The following is an 18,077-nucleotide window of genomic DNA, read 5'->3' on the forward strand; positions in this document are numbered from 1 at the left end:
CGGACCGGGAAGCGCACGCGAATATTCTCACGTAGGTACATTGACTGTAGCCATTTACTCTGTTGTATTGTAGTGCATAATTTGTATTGTTAACCCCCTTTCAGAAATATTACTCTGTGGTGTCGGAACCCAGTGATTAACTACAAATCGGTGTCGTGTCCTCTTTTCCCTGCTAAGGTTTAAAGTGTATTACATTGCCTAACTGTATAAGGTTTTAAAGTGTATTCATTGGGTGTGTATGCGCTGCGAGTACTTTGTACCATCAGCGCGGCGTTTGTACGCAGAGTCCGTACATGGTACGGGACTTATTTACGCAAATAGCGTAAAAGGTACGTAGAGTGCATCTTAAGTCTAGCGGCCGCAGCGGCTCCATGGTAAAAGTGTGTTTAAAGGTATAGCTTTATGTTTAAAGATAAAATCGACGTTATCAGTAGTTTCTTGCTGTTGGGGGAAGCTGATACTTTTCAATTAACTAAAGACCCCCATACAGCAGAGACATATTGGGGCAATTGGCAGATACCAGGACAGCTGTGTCGGGGAATCGGGAATATTACAAATTATGAGAAATCCAGATTCCACAATCCCGACCGTTTTCAGTCAGGATCGGGAATCAGGCATTTAATATGTTTAACTTCCCCTGATTCTCCCGGAGGATCGCTGATCATCGTTGGCAAAATGTATGGGGGCCATTACTTTCCTCCACTCCCATCGTAGACACTACTAAGGCCACATTCAGCCTTACCACCAATAAAACCCAACCAAACATTTCTGTTTCGACCCTGGTCATGTCAACCTTTTCACACACCCTAGTCAAACACACTTTCCTGAAACAGTAGCTTAAGCAGCAATTAGTTAAACCACCAGGCAAATAAAAACCAGAAAAGAATCCAGGTTAGAACTCTTCACAAGAGAAAGCTGGAAAGCCATGTGTCGCCAAACAAACTACATAGCAAATGTGAAGCTGGGATAAAATACATGGGCCGGGATGTAATGAAGTCTGCGCTCGGCGGGATGCCAGCCGAACTCAGACGGTTTTTTAAAGGGGCATGGCATGGTTTAGTCTTGTACATGATTGCCTCTTTAAAAAACATCTGAGTTTGGCCGGTATTCTGCACTGCCACCATCCTCAGACTTCATTACATCCCGCCCTATGGTGAGGCAGAACTCCCAAAACATACAATTGCAACTAAAAGCTCTATACATGCAGTTAATAGTAATAGAAAAGAATGGGAGCTTGAAAAAACAGACAATCAAAGGACAAGCATGAGCCATCTATCCACCACTAGAAGGGTCTCATGTGTAAGAGCAGGATAACGTCTGCCTTTTCCTTTGTCAACATGATGGGTGACATTTGAAGTTGGGGAAATGCACTACACTCCAGCAAAGTGCTAGACTAACTTCAGAATCATCCTCAGAAGGGAAACAAGAATATTTACGTTCTCTTAACATACAGAGAATTATAAAGAATCTCCCCTGCAATAGATGCTACTGTAGATGGACCATATGTGTTACATACAGTATTCTCTTCATCTGTCTCATTTTCTTTGTTTGAGTCAGTCATGTAATCTGTATTTTCCTCCTCTTCCTCCTCTCTTTCATCCTCTTCATTTTCAGAAGCATCCTGAAATATAAAATTACACGGACAGTTTGTATTACAAAAAAACTAGCACAGGTAGTAAGAATTAACTGCAAAGTTGCATAATTTTTGAATACACAGAAGGTTATTACTAATTAGGTGCTCATGGACCAAAGCTAGACAGGGTACTTGAGGAAAGGGCGGAAAAAACACTTTTCATGGTCAACATAAGTCTTGATGAATAGTTATAAATAACTTAAATGTCACAGTAGTCATACTTTTATTTGCTTAGTCATAGTTTGGTATGCATTTTTGTTTTCAAATCTTAAGTAATGACCTCGAGTAAACCTTCAACATTATTGTGGTTCCAGTTTTTCTGCTAAAGACAACTTATAAAAACAATACAAGAAAGTTGAAATACAACATTCAGTTATTTTAAAGGCGAAACTAGAAAAGTACCATAGTTGCTATTGTATAGCTAGAACCAGAGCCGACCTGAGCCTAATTTGTTTGGTATGCGAATATATATTTTGGCGCCCCTTAGTGGAATATATAGGGGCATGACATCATGGGGAAGGGGCGTGGCCATATCAACTTCCACCTCATAGTAGAGCCCCTTATACTTGTAACATCACAGAAGAGATGCCTATACACAGGGCTTAAAGTGGTCCTGGAGAGGTGGTGGAACTCATTTACCATGCCATTACTGGTGGTGGAACACAGTTCGACCCCCCCCCCCCACACACACTTTAACCCCTGCCTATACACATTATACCTCAGTAGATCCGCTTATACACGTTACACCTTAGTAGAGCCGCTTATACACGTTACACCTCAGTAGAGCCGCCTATCCACGTTACACCTCAGTTTTGCATGAAGGGTAAATACTAGTTGCTTTTGCATGTAGCCCACAAATGTTAGGAAGATTTATTTTTACACAACAATTTAGATTTGAGTTAGGACACGCCCCTCTCAATTCTCTGTACTCATTTAAAATCAGCTTCACCTGCAGTGCAACATAGTTTTGCCAAGGTGTAAATTATGGGGCCCATACATCAGCAATCTACAAAATTCACAGATTCTGCGTTTTCCCCCAGATTTAACAATTCCCCAATACACCAATATGTGCCAATACATTGCCACTATTTAATCAGTAGTTTACAAATTTCAAAGATCAGATCTGCAAATCATGAAAAAGCCCATTTTAATGGCAAAATACTAGTAACTGTCAGAAAATCAGCTGTTACCAACTTACCATATACACTAGCAATGTAGAGCCCTGATTGGTCACTAAAACCAAACATGTTAGACAACCTGATTTAACAATTCCAAACACTTTTTGGTCGGAATCGGCAATCGGTGTAAACCATACAATGCAGATTTTTGACCCCAAACACCCCACAAAACAGGATTTTGGTTACCTACCGGTAAATCCTTTTCTCGTAGTCCGTAGAGGATGCTGGGGTCCACATTAGTACCATGGGTATAGACTGGTCCACCAGGAGCCATTGGCACTTTAAGAGTTTGAGAGTGCGGGCTGGCTCTCCCTCTATGCCCCTCCTACCAGACTCAGTCTAGAAACTGTGCCCGAGGAGACTGACATCTTTGAGAGAATAGTGCAGCTAAAACTGCGCTCCTACCCTGATGCCGCCATCTTCACACCGGCCCCCCGCTTGCTAGGGATATCGGTGACTCACTCGCCACTGATCTTCAGCTCTGTAAGGGAGTGGCGGCATGCTGCTGGGGTAAGCGATTCCCTGTGATGGGGAACGATCTATCCCCTCAGGAGCTCAGTGTCCTGTCAGCGGACATAGTGGCTCAGACCCCGCAGGGCGGATACTACTCACCCCCCCCCCACCCCCCAAGTCCCATGAAGCAGGAAGGCTGTTGGCAGCAACCTCCCTGTAAAATAATAAACTCTAAAATAAACTTTACTAGGGAAACTCTGGAGAGCTCCCCTAGCTGTGACCGGCTCCTCCGGGAACATTTTCTAAACTGAGTCTGGTAGGAGGGGCATAGAGGGAGGAGCCAGCCCACACACTCAAACTCTTAAAGTGCCAATGGCTTCTGGTGGACCCGTCTATACCCATGGTACTAATGTGGACCCCAGCATCCTCTAGGACGTAAGAGAAATAGGAAACAGCCGCAATACATTGCAGATGTATGGGCCCCGTTACTTACTCTTTTTGTCTTTGCTCCCAACTCAGAATCAGCCTCATTGTGTATTGTTCTGCTTTATGTACATTAAAAAACTAAGCTTTATTCCCAAGGCTACATGTAGGAGTCACTTATTTAATAACCCTCCTGACCACTTGATGTCATGTTTACAGCGGTATCCGGTCTCTAGGTCTACTACCATTGGTCGACAGTAACTAGGTCTACAGGGTTTCTTGGTCGACAGGGTCTCTAGGTCGACATGAGTTTTTCACATTTTTCTTCTTTTTTTGAACTTTTTCATACTTTACGATCCACGTGGACTACGATTGGGAACGGTAACCTGTGCCGAGCACAGCGAGGCACCTAGCCCGAAGTTCGCTACCCATGCGAGGGGACGCGGTGCACTAATTGGGGTTCACGGTCACTATATGGCGAAAAACGACACCAAATAAAAAAAAAAAAAAAAAAAAGATTAAACCCCTCATGTTGACCTTTTGGCCTGTTGACCTAGAGACCCTGTCGACCTAAGTGTGGTCGAATGTCAATACCACACCCGTTTATAGCATATCCTTTTCTGATCACAGCAAAACTAGAACCAACCTTGTGATTAAGATACAGTAATCAATACTGTTGATAATTAACAATATGTACTGAGACTCTGGGTTTAGAACAATCCGTTAATGGATTACAGAAACTCTACTTTTAATACAATTTATTAAAAATTTCTTTTTAGGACTAATTCTGGGAAACAAATTATAAATACACTGACATCATCTTCTGGTTCATTCATTTCACTTTCATTTCCAGACTGCTCCTCTGTCTCTGCTCCAGCTTCTTCCTCCTCTTCATCATCTTCATCCTCCAGAGTTTCACCATCAGCAATAGAATGTTTTGAGTCTTTGTCAATCATAAGACCTTGAAGATGGAACAATACAGAATTATAAGGATTTTAAATATCTATTTTATTTAAAACAATAGGTCGTTATATTGAATGCTACAACGTCCAGAAACATAATGTAAAATATCTGCTTGCAAACAATCTCTTAAAATCCATGAAGAAAGTAAATTACTTCCCAATAAATTCATATTTGCCTACACTCCTGAAATCAAATGTTTCCATATTTTATTCTCACAATGCATGGTTATTTTACAGGAAAAAAAAAAAAAAAAAAAAACAATAAAATGAGAAAAATAAATTTAGTGTACACTGTGCAAGCCCAAAAACCTACACTCATTACGATATACAGTAGGCTCACCAATTCTTAAATGCAAAGAATCGAACCTTAGGTAATACTGCACAGTTACCCACTGGTAATTTATTCCATTACTATTAAAAGACAGACAGACTTCGGAATTATAAATTAATGTACAAGGCAAATAACACATTTATAAAGGGTGAGTATGATATTGTTTTTTCTGTTACCCTTTCGGAGTATCCTGAGGAACACTAACTTTAAAGTTTGAAAGCTACCAGTGCAATATGCAATCACCAGTGGCTAAAGGTGCAACATTACCCAAGGCTCAATTAATCTCAGGATTTGGTAAGCATATATCTTGCTAGGGGGGAGGAGTTCAATTATTTTATGGACGCCAAAACATAATAGCAGCCTACTGGTGCAGTTCAATTGCATGCCTGCCCATTAGTACCGGGTATATCCGTGCACAGAGGCTATACCAGTCTAAAGACCTGGTTAGGGTGCTTAAACTCTAGTCTGAGCTCCCAAACAGAGTTTTCGCACTTTTCAGCTCACACCTCGGCAGTGTATGCCATTAGACTCACAGTGATATTATTTGTTTTTCTCTTTCATTTTGTTGGCAAATGAACCAACACTTCTTGAGACAGGGTATCCGGATGATAGATCGTCTTTGTATAGGTTGATATTCATTAAGTATACACCATATGGTCAATAGGTACAAAAGGTAGACATAAAGTTGGTCAACACAAGTTTTTTCAACATATGCTTTATTTACTTTCTACGTCAACATCTATTGGTAATAGTAACCTGCGGCAAGCGAGCCACCATGATCGAAGTGAGCCAGTGAGGATACAAGTTTCTAATGATGGTGGTTAGAGAAAAATAAAGTACCTATATTTCGTCCCAAAAAATAAATTAAAAAATATATCACAAAAACCATGTGTGTCGATCATTCTCATATCGACCCTTTGTACCTGTTGACTTTAAACAGTCAACCTTTTGTCACGCCTGAGGGTTTGGGCAGGCTTGGGGTGGCGCGCGAGGCTGAAGCCAGAGCAGCTAGAGTGTGATGGAAGCGCAGAGACTTGATCCAACTTTTACTGTTGAAGTGTTGTGCACTAGGTGGTGTATGGTTTAGTGAACTTGTAGAGATACGTTGGTGCTCTGGCAGTGGCTGGCCCGAATGCAAGGTGAAGAGGTATAAAACTTTATTAAAAAGCAAGACTCAGTAGGCTTGTACTCTTGATAGATGCAGGAAGCGGTGACTGATTACATGAACCTAACTGACTAGATATCCGATGATGCACTAGAGCAAAAGAGAACAGAACTGTAAAGCTGGTAGTGACCAGACTGGATCCAGAAAGGCAACTGGTCTAGAACCAGTATTAACCGGGCTGGAACCAATGCAATTATCAAGGAGCTCAGCAAAGAGCTGCCTATACTAAAGAATGCAATGTTGTACTGGCGGGTTGTGAGCGGCCAAGCTGCTCCCTTTATAGGTATCAGTCTCATGATTGGCTGCAGTAAACAGCCGACGGGGATGCAGCCATTGGAATGGCTAAAACAATCCGGTGACTTCCTCCAAGATGGCTGCATTTGGAGTGCTTTGGAGGGAACTTTGGTTTGTAGGACATAGGCCTGAACCCTGGTACAATGGAAGAGATGCAGATTGCTGTGGAGCTGATGCACAGAGGTAACATGACACGCAGGTGAGTGCTGGACAATGGCAGTATAAACAGACCTCAGCACACACTGGAAGCGGTGCTAACATACAGATACCAGCACTAGCAGTGAGCAGCGTGAGGGAACAGTGAGAGCAGGCCTCAGTGTCATCCCGCAAAGGCACCACAGAGGTAAATATGATGTTTTAATACTCATGTGACACCTTTTATCTTTTATACCCGTCGACCTAATGACTTTCTATCTATTAATCCACGCCTATGAGCCTAATGGATGGATTAGCCCTGGACTATAGGGCCTAATTCAGAGCTGATCACTGCAACGGCAACAATCTCACCCTGAAGTCCTTTGTGGTGTGCGCACGTGCCGCAGCTGCACTGCGCGTGTGCACACAGTGAGATGCGATTGGCAGGCAGAGGCGGTCGCGGGGCGGGAGGGGGCATGCCAGCGGCGTTTGAATGCTACTGGGGGGAGCATGGTCCGGACCGTTGCTGGGGTGGGCCGCGGTGGCTGCATGATGTCACACGCAGCCGCTGCGACCCAAAACGTATTGCGTAGCTACCTACCTCCACAGCTAGGCTGCGAAGGCAGGAAGCTGCTTGCCAGGTGCAAAAGCATCATCGGTCTGGCATGCGGGGCGGACTAGCCTTGTGCAGGGCGTTCCCCCATGTCAGAGTTTTTGATCGTAGATGTGCGTTTTTACGCACATTTACGATCAGGTCTGAATCGGGCCCATAGTTTCAAAATATTTAAAACCATGGCAATATTTGTAATCAGACAGAATACACCTAAACATACTGTGCATCCGGAAAGTATTCACAGCGCTTCACTTTTTCCACCTTTGGCAGTAATTACAGCTTCAAGTCTTTTTGAATATGATGCCACAAGCTTGGCACAACTATCTTTGGGCAGTTTCGCCCATTCCTCTTTGCAGCACCTCTCAAGCTTCATCAGGTTGGATGGGAAGCGTCGGTGCACAGCCATTTTCAGATCTCTCCAGAGATGCTCAGATTCAAGGCTCTGGCTGGGCCACTCAAGGACATTCACAAAGTTGTTTTGATATATCGGCTGTGTGTTTAGGGTCATTGTCCTGCAGAAAGTGGAAACGTCACCCCAGTCTGGAGGTCTAGAGTGCTCTGGAGCAGGTTTTCATCCAGGATGTCTCTGTACATTGCTGCATTCATCTTTCCCTCTTTCCTGACTAGTCTCCCAGTTTCTGCCGCTGAAAAACATCCCCACAGCATGATGCTCCCACCATCATGCCTCACCGTAGGGATGGTATTGTGCTGGTGATGAGCGGTGCCGGGTTTCCTCCAAACATGACGTCTAGCATTCACGCCAAAGACTTCAATCTTTGTCTCATCAGACCAGAGAATTTTGTGTCCCTCAGGTGCATTTTAGCAAACTACAGGTGGGCTGCCATGTGCTTTTTACTAAGGAGTGGCTTCCGTCTGGCCACTCTACCATACAGACAGTAGACAGAGAGGGGGGGGGGGGGGGGGGGTGCTTTTCCCCCTCTTGGTATCCTCCCAGCACACTAAAAATTTCCTAATATACAATTATCTCTAGGATGATTGAGCAGCGACCACTGTTTGTCTTCATGTGTGAGAAGGCATTGAATGGGAGCAGCATTTGGAAGGCATGCTGTTCCTTGTAGTGCTATTGGGAGATTCTGGGGGTGGCTCCCAGGTAAGTTGGCCCTCTGTCTGGATGCGTTTTAGTATGAGCCTATATCACGAGGCCTCACGAGACCTTACTGAAGATGTTATGCAACTGGATTTTAGATTTTTTAATTAATAGGCCCCAAACAAGTTAAAATGGGTAATTTAATGTTTTCTGTAATTAAAATCAGTACAGGTAGTCCCCTTTTATTTTCTTATTTACCCATGATTGTATTCCCAGGCGTAAAAAATTTACTCTATAATTAAGTTTGCTGATGACAGCACTGTTGTGGGGCTCATCTCGGACAGTAACGAGACGACGTTGAGTCCTTAGTCAAGTGGAGCAACAGCAATAACTTAGTCTTGAATCTGAAAAAACCCAAAGAGATAATTATAGAATTCCGACGTCAGATGAGCTCCGAGCTGTTTCCTTTAACTATTGAGAACTTAGTGGTTGAGCAAGTTAGAGACTTTAAACTCTTGGGCACTGTTATTTCAGATGATTTGTCTTGGGCTACTAATATTGCACGTATTGTGAAGAAAGCCCAGCAGCGTCTATTCTTCTTTTGGAAATTATGTGCTGCAAACTTATCCAGGTCAAATTTGGTTAGGTTTTATCGTTGTGTAATTGAAAGCGTGTTGACGTATTGTATTGTAATTTGGTACGGCAACAGCACCAATGGTGAGCAGAAGATACTGGAGCGTGTTGTACGTACAGATATGCGTATTCTTGGCTGTGAGCCACTGTCAGTGATATCCATGTTGATAATTGTCTCCGCAAAGTAAATAGCATTGTACATGATTGTTATCATCCTAACCATTGCATCTTCTCTCTTCTTCCATCCGGTAGATGTTTCAGGTGTATTAGAACAAGAACAGTTTCTTCCCACCCGTTATCGTTCTTCTTAATTTGATTGGTTATTTGTAAGTTTTTATGTGAATGTCCTATATTTTAATATTGTTGTTCTTTTTAACAAGGACAATAAAAATCTATCTAGACAAATCACATGGTCCTATGTGGGCCATTATGTAGTGTTAGTGCTGCTGATATCGGAGAAGCCTCGACGCGGCCAACAGCTAAACATGTCTTTGCAAACGCATGTGACCAATTACTCTGGAATTCTATTACCAGACAGGTTCATGTATGGTTACAGGTAAAGCACCCCCCCTCTGTCTGCTGTTTGTTTGTGACCCCTCCCCTTTTCTAGCACCTGATCTATAATTATCTCCAGAATGCCTGAGTAGCTACCACTGTTTGTCTGCAATCTACCATAGAGGGCTGATTGGTGTATTGCTGCAGAGATGGTTGTCCTTCTAGAACAGGGGTGGGGAACCTTTTTTCTACCGAGGGCCATTTGGATATTTATAAAATCCTTCAGGGGCCATACAAAAATTCTCAACTTAAAAAATTACCCTGCCCCCCAGTAGGTCTGCCCCTTAGAGGCACTGTGTGTGCGCGCCGGAGGCGCGAGCACCAAAAAAATGGGTGTGGCCAATTAAAATGGGACGTGATACACATATACCCCCAATAGTGCAGTGCCAGATCCACAATTGCCCCCACAGTGCCAGGTATACAAATGCCCCTCACAGTGCCAGGTATACAAATGCGCCAGGTATACAAATGCCCCTCACAGTGCCAGGTATACAGATGCCCCCCACAGTGCCAGGTATACAAATGCCCCCCACAGTGCCAGGTATACAGATGCCCCCCACAGTGCCAGGTATACAGATGCCCCCCACAGTGCCAGGTATACAGATGCCCCCACAGTGCCAGGTATACAGATGCCCCCACAGTGCCAGGTATACAAATGCCCCTCACAGTGCCAGGTATACAAATGCCCCCCACAGTGCCAGGTATACAAATGCCCCCCCACAGTGCCAGGTATACAAATGCCCCTCACAGTGCCAGGTATACAGATGCCCCCACAGTGCCAGGTATACAGATGCCCCCACAGTGCCAGGTATACAGATGCCCCCACAGTGCCAGGTATACAGATGCCCCCCACAGTGCCAGGTATACAGATGCCCCCCACAGTGCCAGGTATACAGATGCCCCCACAGTGCCAGGTATACAGATGCCCCCCACAGTGCCAGGTATACAGATGCCCCCCACAGTGCCAGGTATACAATTGCCCCTCACAGTACCAGGTATACAATTGCCCCTCACAGTGCCAGGTATCAGGTATACAGATCCCCCCCCCACCCCGCGTGCTGCTTACCGCTGCTTCTTTCGGCGGGACACGGAGGAGAGCGCGGCTATGTTGGGCGGCGGCGTGTAGGACTTGAAACCAGCCGCCAGTTCGAGAGCCAATCAGAGCTCGCGGACCGGCAGCCGCGGCTCCTGATTGGCTGCCGGTCCGCGAGCTCTGATTGGTTTACGAACCGGCGGCTGGTTTCTAGTCCTACACGCCGCCGCCGCCATGCTCTCCTCCTGAGTCCCTGTCCTGACAGCTGAGACACGCTGCCGCCGGACTGAGCGGCGGCGTGTCTCACAGAGAAGCGGGTGGGACGGAGCAAACGGCTTTGCGGGCCTTATACGGCCCGTGGGCCGGAGGTTCTCCACCCCTGTTCTAGAAGGTTCTTCCTATCTCCACAGAGGAATGCTGTAGCTCTGACATCAGGTTCTTGGTCACCTCCTTGACTAGGGCTCTTCGTCCCTGATTGCGGAGTTTAGACGGCTGGCCAGCTCTAGAAGAGTTCTGGTGGTTCCGAACTTCTTCCATTTACGGATGATGAAGGCCACTGTGCTCATTGGGACCTTCAAAAGGAGCAGATATTTTTCTGTACCCTTCCCCAGGATTTGTGCCACGAGACAATCCTGTCTCGAAGGTCTACAGACAATTCCGTTGACTTCATGCTTGATTTGTGCTCAGACATGCACTGTCAAGTGTGGGACCTTATATAGACAGGTGTGTGCCTTTCTAAATCATGTCCAATTAACTGAATTTACCACAGGTGGACTCCAATTAAGCTACAGGGACATCTCAAGGATGATCAGTGGAAACAGGATGCACCTGACTCAATTTTGAGCTTCACGGCAAAGGCTGTGAATACTAATGTACATGTGACTTCTTAGGTTTTTATTTTTAATAAATTTGCAAAAAATCTAAAAAAAAAACCCAAAAAACTTTCTTCATGTTGTCATTATGGGGTATTGTGTGTAGAATTTGGAGGGAAAAAATGTATTTATTCCATTTTGGAATAAGGCTGTAACGTAACAAAATGTGGAGAAGTGAAGCGCTGTGAATACTTTTCGGAAGCAATGTATACAGAGATCTCACCCCTCTAAACACCAGAATGATGGCAAACTCAATGTTAATGCTAAGTAATAACTATCATCTTATTTAACTGCTACTCCATTAAAGTGGATATAATACTACTCTGCTGTATCGACAAAATAACCCTATTGTATTTTTCTTTTTCCCTTTCTGCATACAATATGTGTGTTTGCTTATCAATCCTATATAATAAAAGGCTAACGCTGCTCCTTACCTCTATGGGAGGAATTCAAGTGTTTGTGTGCAAGCGGCCAACGGACCAATTCACGTGTGCCCTGTTTGGGTGCGCACAGCTGCTGGCGCAGACATTATTGTTATTTTGGTCCGTCATTCTGACAGACTGGTAACTACAGTGTCTATAATACTCCTCAGTAAGTTTACATAATGATTAATGGCTGCACAAATACCGTATGGAGCCTCAATCAGGATTGGATTCAAGAATTGTCCATCAAAACACACACTAGTACACTTTGTTTTCCTTTATCGAGGTGGCTGCTGATTAATCAGTAGCCTTACACACCCAGATACAGCATCACCAAGAATAGGAAATATTCAGATGCGGTCACAAAGCAGCCATTGTACGCAATTGGGTAATGTTTTCTTACTGTGCATGCATCTGAACTGCAGTGCGCATGCCCAGTGATTGAAATGCAATGGTGGTCGCACAGAGGAATTAGTCGCAATGTGAGTGACCAGTAGACAGTGTTTGGGAGTAGGAAAAATGCAGGTGTGTCACGGCTGTTCAGACAGTGTCTTCTGAGTGTGCATAAATTAGCAGTTGCGATCTTACTTTCTACTGGAGAAATCTCTGCGTCCCAGGAGAGCAGCTCAACCTGCGCATCTCAAGAGGCACTCAAACTGTCTCATGACCCGATCTGCAACAATGTTACCGCTGTATCAGTGGTTGCACGCTGTTGGACGGAAATAATGCGACAGCAGTGGGCATCCCTATGCTTACGTTAGCTTCTGCCCATATTAGCATATAATCGCAATTGCGAATAGCAAAAGATAGCAACAGCAACCGGAAGAACAACCACATCTGAATTAGGCCCAGTATGTGGAAAACCCAATTGGCTGATTCCACAAACATATTCTACAAACCCAGAACTCACTGTGAACAAGCAAGGGACAGGGATACCATGCTGTATGCACGGCATGACCCTATGTTGCACTGACGCCGCAGCAGTTTTTAGCGCACAAGTACTCCGGGGCAGATGTATTAAGCCTGGAGAAGTGATAAAGCAGTGATAAGTGGAAGGTGATAATGCATCAGCCAATCAGCTCCTGTAATTTTTCAAACCCGTAATGATTGGCTGGTGCATTATCACCTTACACTTATCACTGCTTTATCACTTCCCCAGGCTACATCTGCCCCTCTCTATGTTATTTTCCTGTACTGTCATCTGGGTTGGAGACCGACGTCGGAAACCAGACAGCTGGTATATCGGCAGCGAGTCCACCACCCAAATGAGAATACTGGGCTTCCGACCGCCATTTCCACGGCTGTTAGGATTCCGGAGTCTGTATCCTGAATGGCAGGATCCAGCTATCTGGTAAATTAACCTTATCCTTATGTACATATTTAAGATGCAGATGAAAATCTGCTGTACCCGTTATACTAAGATCCATGTGCGATGTGATACTCTTATTTAATTGTTCACTACTGTATAGTGCACTGTGAAATGCAGATATCTAGCACATGCTGTTTTGTCTTTTCAGTGTTGAAGCATAATTGCCTGAGATTTAAAGATATCAAAACTAACAAGAATTAATTTATTCATTATACTACCTAGGGCAGGGGTGTGCAATTAATTTCTATAGGGGGCCACATGAAAAATCTGAACTGTGTTGGAGGACCAAACCAATGATGCTGTTGTTACTTGCGGTGGTTTATACCGCCACTGTTAGTACGTGATTCTATACATAATTGTATGTGGTTGTCCTAATAAATTTGTGGTTTTATGCACTGTGGTGCACACCCCTTCTTTATAATAGAGTTGCACACATTACCTGATGGTGGATACGGGAATAAGGGGAAGACGCCAACCTAATTAAGAAGGTCTTAAGTGCACCAGATCCAGCGCTGGGTATTTTATAGGAGAAAATTAAGAAACAATCGAACCTGGGACTTGTAGTTCCACAAGCAGTACTTGTGGGGTGGATAATTTATATATAACCAACTGAAGGTATCTGTCTATCTGTCTATCTATCTATCTATCTATCTATCTATCTATCAGCTCCATTCGGCGGCACTCAGGAGTAATCAGCAAACACCGGTTTTAAATTTATACCGTATCAACGTTTCACTGCTATAAGCATTATCATCAGGACCTTATACCATTGAAACATTGATATGGTATAAAACCGGTATTTGCTGATTATTCCAGAGTACCGCCGAATGGAGCTTTTATATTATCACTGCTACACAGTACACAACGTAGGGTACACACACACACATACACATAATTATTATTTTTTTTTTTTATGTACAGGGGATATAATGTGTACCTGCCCAAAATCTCTATATTGGGGGTAGGAGAGCTGTCCTCTAGTCAGCAACGTTACATACAGTACGTGCCAGCCCCGGACAGTGATCTTGCTGTGAGCAGTTGTCACACAGCATGGTGCTGACTGAGCGGCACGCTGTCAGGCAAGGAAGGACGACGGACGTACCAGGAGGCTCCTTGGGAACATGCTGGCGGTGACTGACAGGGGAGGCGGGCAATGGGGAACGATTGTGTCCTGCAGGATGCGCTGTGAGTCACTCGTCCTGTGTGCGCCTCAGCCAATAGCATTTCAGTATTTGCTGAGGCACACACAGGACTGTGATTCACAGTGCGTCCTGCAGGACCCGAGCATCCATGGTGCAGGGAGCCTGTGGGCGGAGAGCCTACGTGGGCCGGACAGGGATTGCCAAAGGGCCGTATGTGGCTCGCGGGACGTACTTTGCCCAGGTCTGACCTAGGGGGATATCCAATTATCCCCGGTAATTTACCAGGGCTAATTGTTCCAACTAGGGAGGCCAATCCCGGGATCGGCGGGATCCCGGGATTTGGGCCCAAAAATGCCGGGATTTGAATCCCGGGATTGGAGCTTCCAATCCCGGGATTCAAGGGATTACAGTGCGCATGTGCGGGAGGGTGGGTGTAAGTAATGACACTTACTATTAGGCGGGCGGCCGCGGCAGCCATGGACTCACTGAACGCGGGAGCACTTCAAATGTAGCGCCGGCCGCCAGCCAATCAGAGCTGGCGGCTCGGCAGCCAATCAGGGAAGCTGCCGCAGCAGTGGCAGCCAATCAGGAGCCACTGCTGCGACCGCTTCCCTGATTGTCCGCCAGCTCTGGTTGGCTGGCGGCCGGCGCTTCATTTGAAATGCTCCCGTGTTCAGTGAGTCCATGGCTGCCGCGGCCGCCCGCCTAATAGTAAGTGTCATTACTTACACCCACCCTCCCTCTCGCGCCGCTACCAACCCTTCCGCGCCGCTACCTACATCCTCCCTCCCGCACCACTACCTACACCCACCCTCCCGCACTGCTACCTACCCCTTCCCTACCTCCCGCACCGCTATCTACACCCTCCCTACCTCCCGCACCACTACCTGCACCCTCCCTACCTCCCGCACCACTACCTACACCCTCCCTCCAGCGCTGCTCCCTACAACCTTCACTGGTCCCTACTGCAATCCCGGGATCCCGGGATTGACCGTTTTTCAATCCCGAATCCCGGGATTGAAAAAAACGGCCCGGGATTGGCCTCCCTAGTTCCACCGCAGGCTACCTAATTAGCCCCGATAAGACGGTGCAAGACGTGGCTTATCGGGGATATTGTTTCACCTGCCTATAGCAGGGGAAACCAAATCCCCGGAAACACCCCCGCTGCTGTTTCTACCAAAAACACACGTTTCACTGAAGATAATTAAAAATTTTTTTTTTTTTTTACAGGCGATCTAATAGAATAGGCTTTAACAAAAAAAAATTGGTGAAACGTCAGAATAAAGTGCAAAAAACGACCAATGTTGTTTCACCTCTAATTGGATACCCCCATGAGTACTGAAGATTGATATAAACTATATTTCCTTATGTTATACTCGAATATTAGTGTGTTCATATTCTCACATTTGCTGTTCAATATCAATTGACAAAACAGTCAAAAGTAGATATCAGACACCTATTAATTCAGTCTTTTCCGTCTATACTTACCTTTTACCTTTAAGTACCTAGATAATTTGTTATCCTTTTGATTTGTATGAACTTACTGCAGCTTGTTGGTCAGTATATACTATTGATTTAATGATATACTGACAAGTTTAAGATAATGTTGAGTCTGTGTTAAATCATTAACAGCATTGGAAATTGATAAAACGTTAAACTTAAATTTTGACATCATGTCACCACCTGACAGTTTTTTATGTTATTAGAATAAAACATCAGATATGTTTTAACTGTTACAGTGAAAAGTTCCCCTACAAAGTTTATTGTTCTCTGTTGTGCATGGGATCATAAAAATGTAGGCACATACTGCATGCAGTAAATCATTCCTTAAAAGAATATTCAGAAAAAACACACTTTCGGTTTAACAAAAAATAAAATAAAAAAAATAACAAAACTGGATTTTTATTATGTAAAATCCTTTATTAAGTATGTTTGGCTCCTCCCTTTTCATTCTAGAAAACTTTGTTATATATCCAACCAATCCTCACAGTCATAATATATATTAGGGTAAGCCGGGACAATGGACTTACTTTTTCTTACAGGAAACGGAGGAGGATGAGACTGCAGCAAAAGTGGGTTCACTACGATATCCCGGCGGTCGGGATCCCGGCGACCAGCATACCGGCGCCGGGAGCACGACCGCCGGCTTACCGACAGTGTGGCGAGCGCAAATGAGCCCCTTGCGGGCTCGCTGCGCTCGCCACGCTACGGGCACGATACGCTATTTTATTCGCCCCCCAGGGGGGTCGTGGACCCCCACGAGGGAGAATAAGTGTCGGTATGCCGGCTGTCGGGATACCGGCGCCGGTATACTGTGCGTCGGGATCCCGTCAGTCGGCATACTGAAGACCACCCAGCAAAAGTGGCAGGAGAGTAAGGGTGCTGGGCAGAAGGGATGTGAAAGAGGGGGGAGGGGAACGACAAGAAAGTTGTAGTCGGATAGGGGGAAGAAGAAGAGGGAGGACAAAGGAGCAAGAGGTGAGGCCTTGTATGATATACGCAAACATAGGGCAAATTGGACATAATGCAAGGAGGGCATGACCTAAGTTAGAGTGTACTGAGTGGGACATGGCCTGGAGAAAATATAGATGAGGCATTACATTGCGATGACCATAAGCGCCAAGCAACATTAAGACAGTGCCAAGCTGTCCTACGCACGTGAACTGCAGTGTAAACAGGTAACCTGGATTGTACGACCTAGGCCCCATTTACAGAATAGCGAGAACCGCATTCTGATGCAACCAGATTATGTCATCTCTAAGCACTGGCACTACACCCGTGTGCAGTGTGAACGGCGCCGTGCCGTGGAGGAAAAGTGCCTGTCCCGGTTTGGAACTGTGTTCCAAATCCTGATACAGACCCGGGAGTTAGGTGAAAAAGGGGTATAAGATATGATTTTGCAGAATTCACAGTAGGTTAATGTAAGTACAACTTGGTAACCAGCATAGGTAGAAATCTGATTTTGAGCTATTAATGAGAGAGATATATTGAATATGGTCAGACACCGATCTAACCAATGCTTATTACCTCAGAGTGATGCTTATGATACTTATTAAGTCAATTATTTCTGATTATGCAACAATGTATTGTGTACATTTGTATTAAAGCTGTCAATTTAGTTCTACGGGGTATTCTTTCTGTGCAATTTCAAGTACCAGTACTATTTTAGAGTGAATGTAATATTTTATTGATCTGTATCCTCGTATAAATAAAGTTTATACACTTAAGCTAAAGCTGATTCTATGATGTTTAGTGCTTGTATTAGCTGTAGAAGCATTTCATTTGCCTTGTGCCTGCTACACTTTTTTTAATCGTTGTTGGTTCTCATTGGAAAAGGGCCTGCAAGAGGTAGCACCAGGTGCAGCATATCCTCAGCCCAATCCAATCTGCAGACAGTACTTCCTAGTACAAAAAAAAAAAAACCCCTATCCTTGGGGAACTCTTGAAAACACATGTGGTAATTCAGACCTGATCGTAGCAGCAAATTTGTTAGCAGTTGGACAAAACCATGTACACTGCAGGTGTGGCAGATATAACATTTGCAGAGAGAGGTAGATTTGGGTGGGTTATTTTGTTTCTGTGCAGGGTAAATACTGGCTGCTTTATTTTTACACTGCAATTTAGATTTCAGTTTGAAAACACCCCAGCCAAATCTAACTCTCTCTGCACATGTCATATCTGCCCACCCTGCAGTGCAAATGGTTTTACCCAACTGCTAACAAATTTGCTGCTACGATCAGGTCTGAATTACCCCCGCTGACTCCTGCAAAATAAAGTGGTAAAAGAAAGAAAAGCAAAACATTCAGAATTATTTAA

General features: G+C 44.7%; 1 protein-coding gene across 4 annotated transcripts in view; it reads right to left on the reverse strand.

The window, feature by feature from the left end:
* Positions 1 to 18,077, reverse strand: part of UPF2 (UPF2 regulator of nonsense mediated mRNA decay) — a 376,291-nt gene that overhangs the window by 48,377 nt on the left and 309,837 nt on the right. For all 4 annotated transcript variants that reach the window (XM_063926873.1, XM_063926875.1, XM_063926874.1 and 1 more), the window contains exons 17-18: positions 4,503 to 4,648; positions 1,517 to 1,621 (exon numbers count right to left, since the gene is read on the reverse strand). In XM_063926873.1, coding sequence (XP_063782943.1) covers positions 1,517 to 1,621; positions 4,503 to 4,648 — 251 coding nt within the window. The remainder of the gene's footprint in view (positions 1 to 1,516; positions 1,622 to 4,502; positions 4,649 to 18,077) is intronic.

Source organism: Pseudophryne corroboree, chromosome 6 (genome assembly GCF_028390025.1).
Source record: "Pseudophryne corroboree isolate aPseCor3 chromosome 6, aPseCor3.hap2, whole genome shotgun sequence".
In the NCBI taxonomy this organism is placed as follows: Eukaryota; Metazoa; Chordata; class Amphibia; order Anura; family Myobatrachidae; genus Pseudophryne; species Pseudophryne corroboree.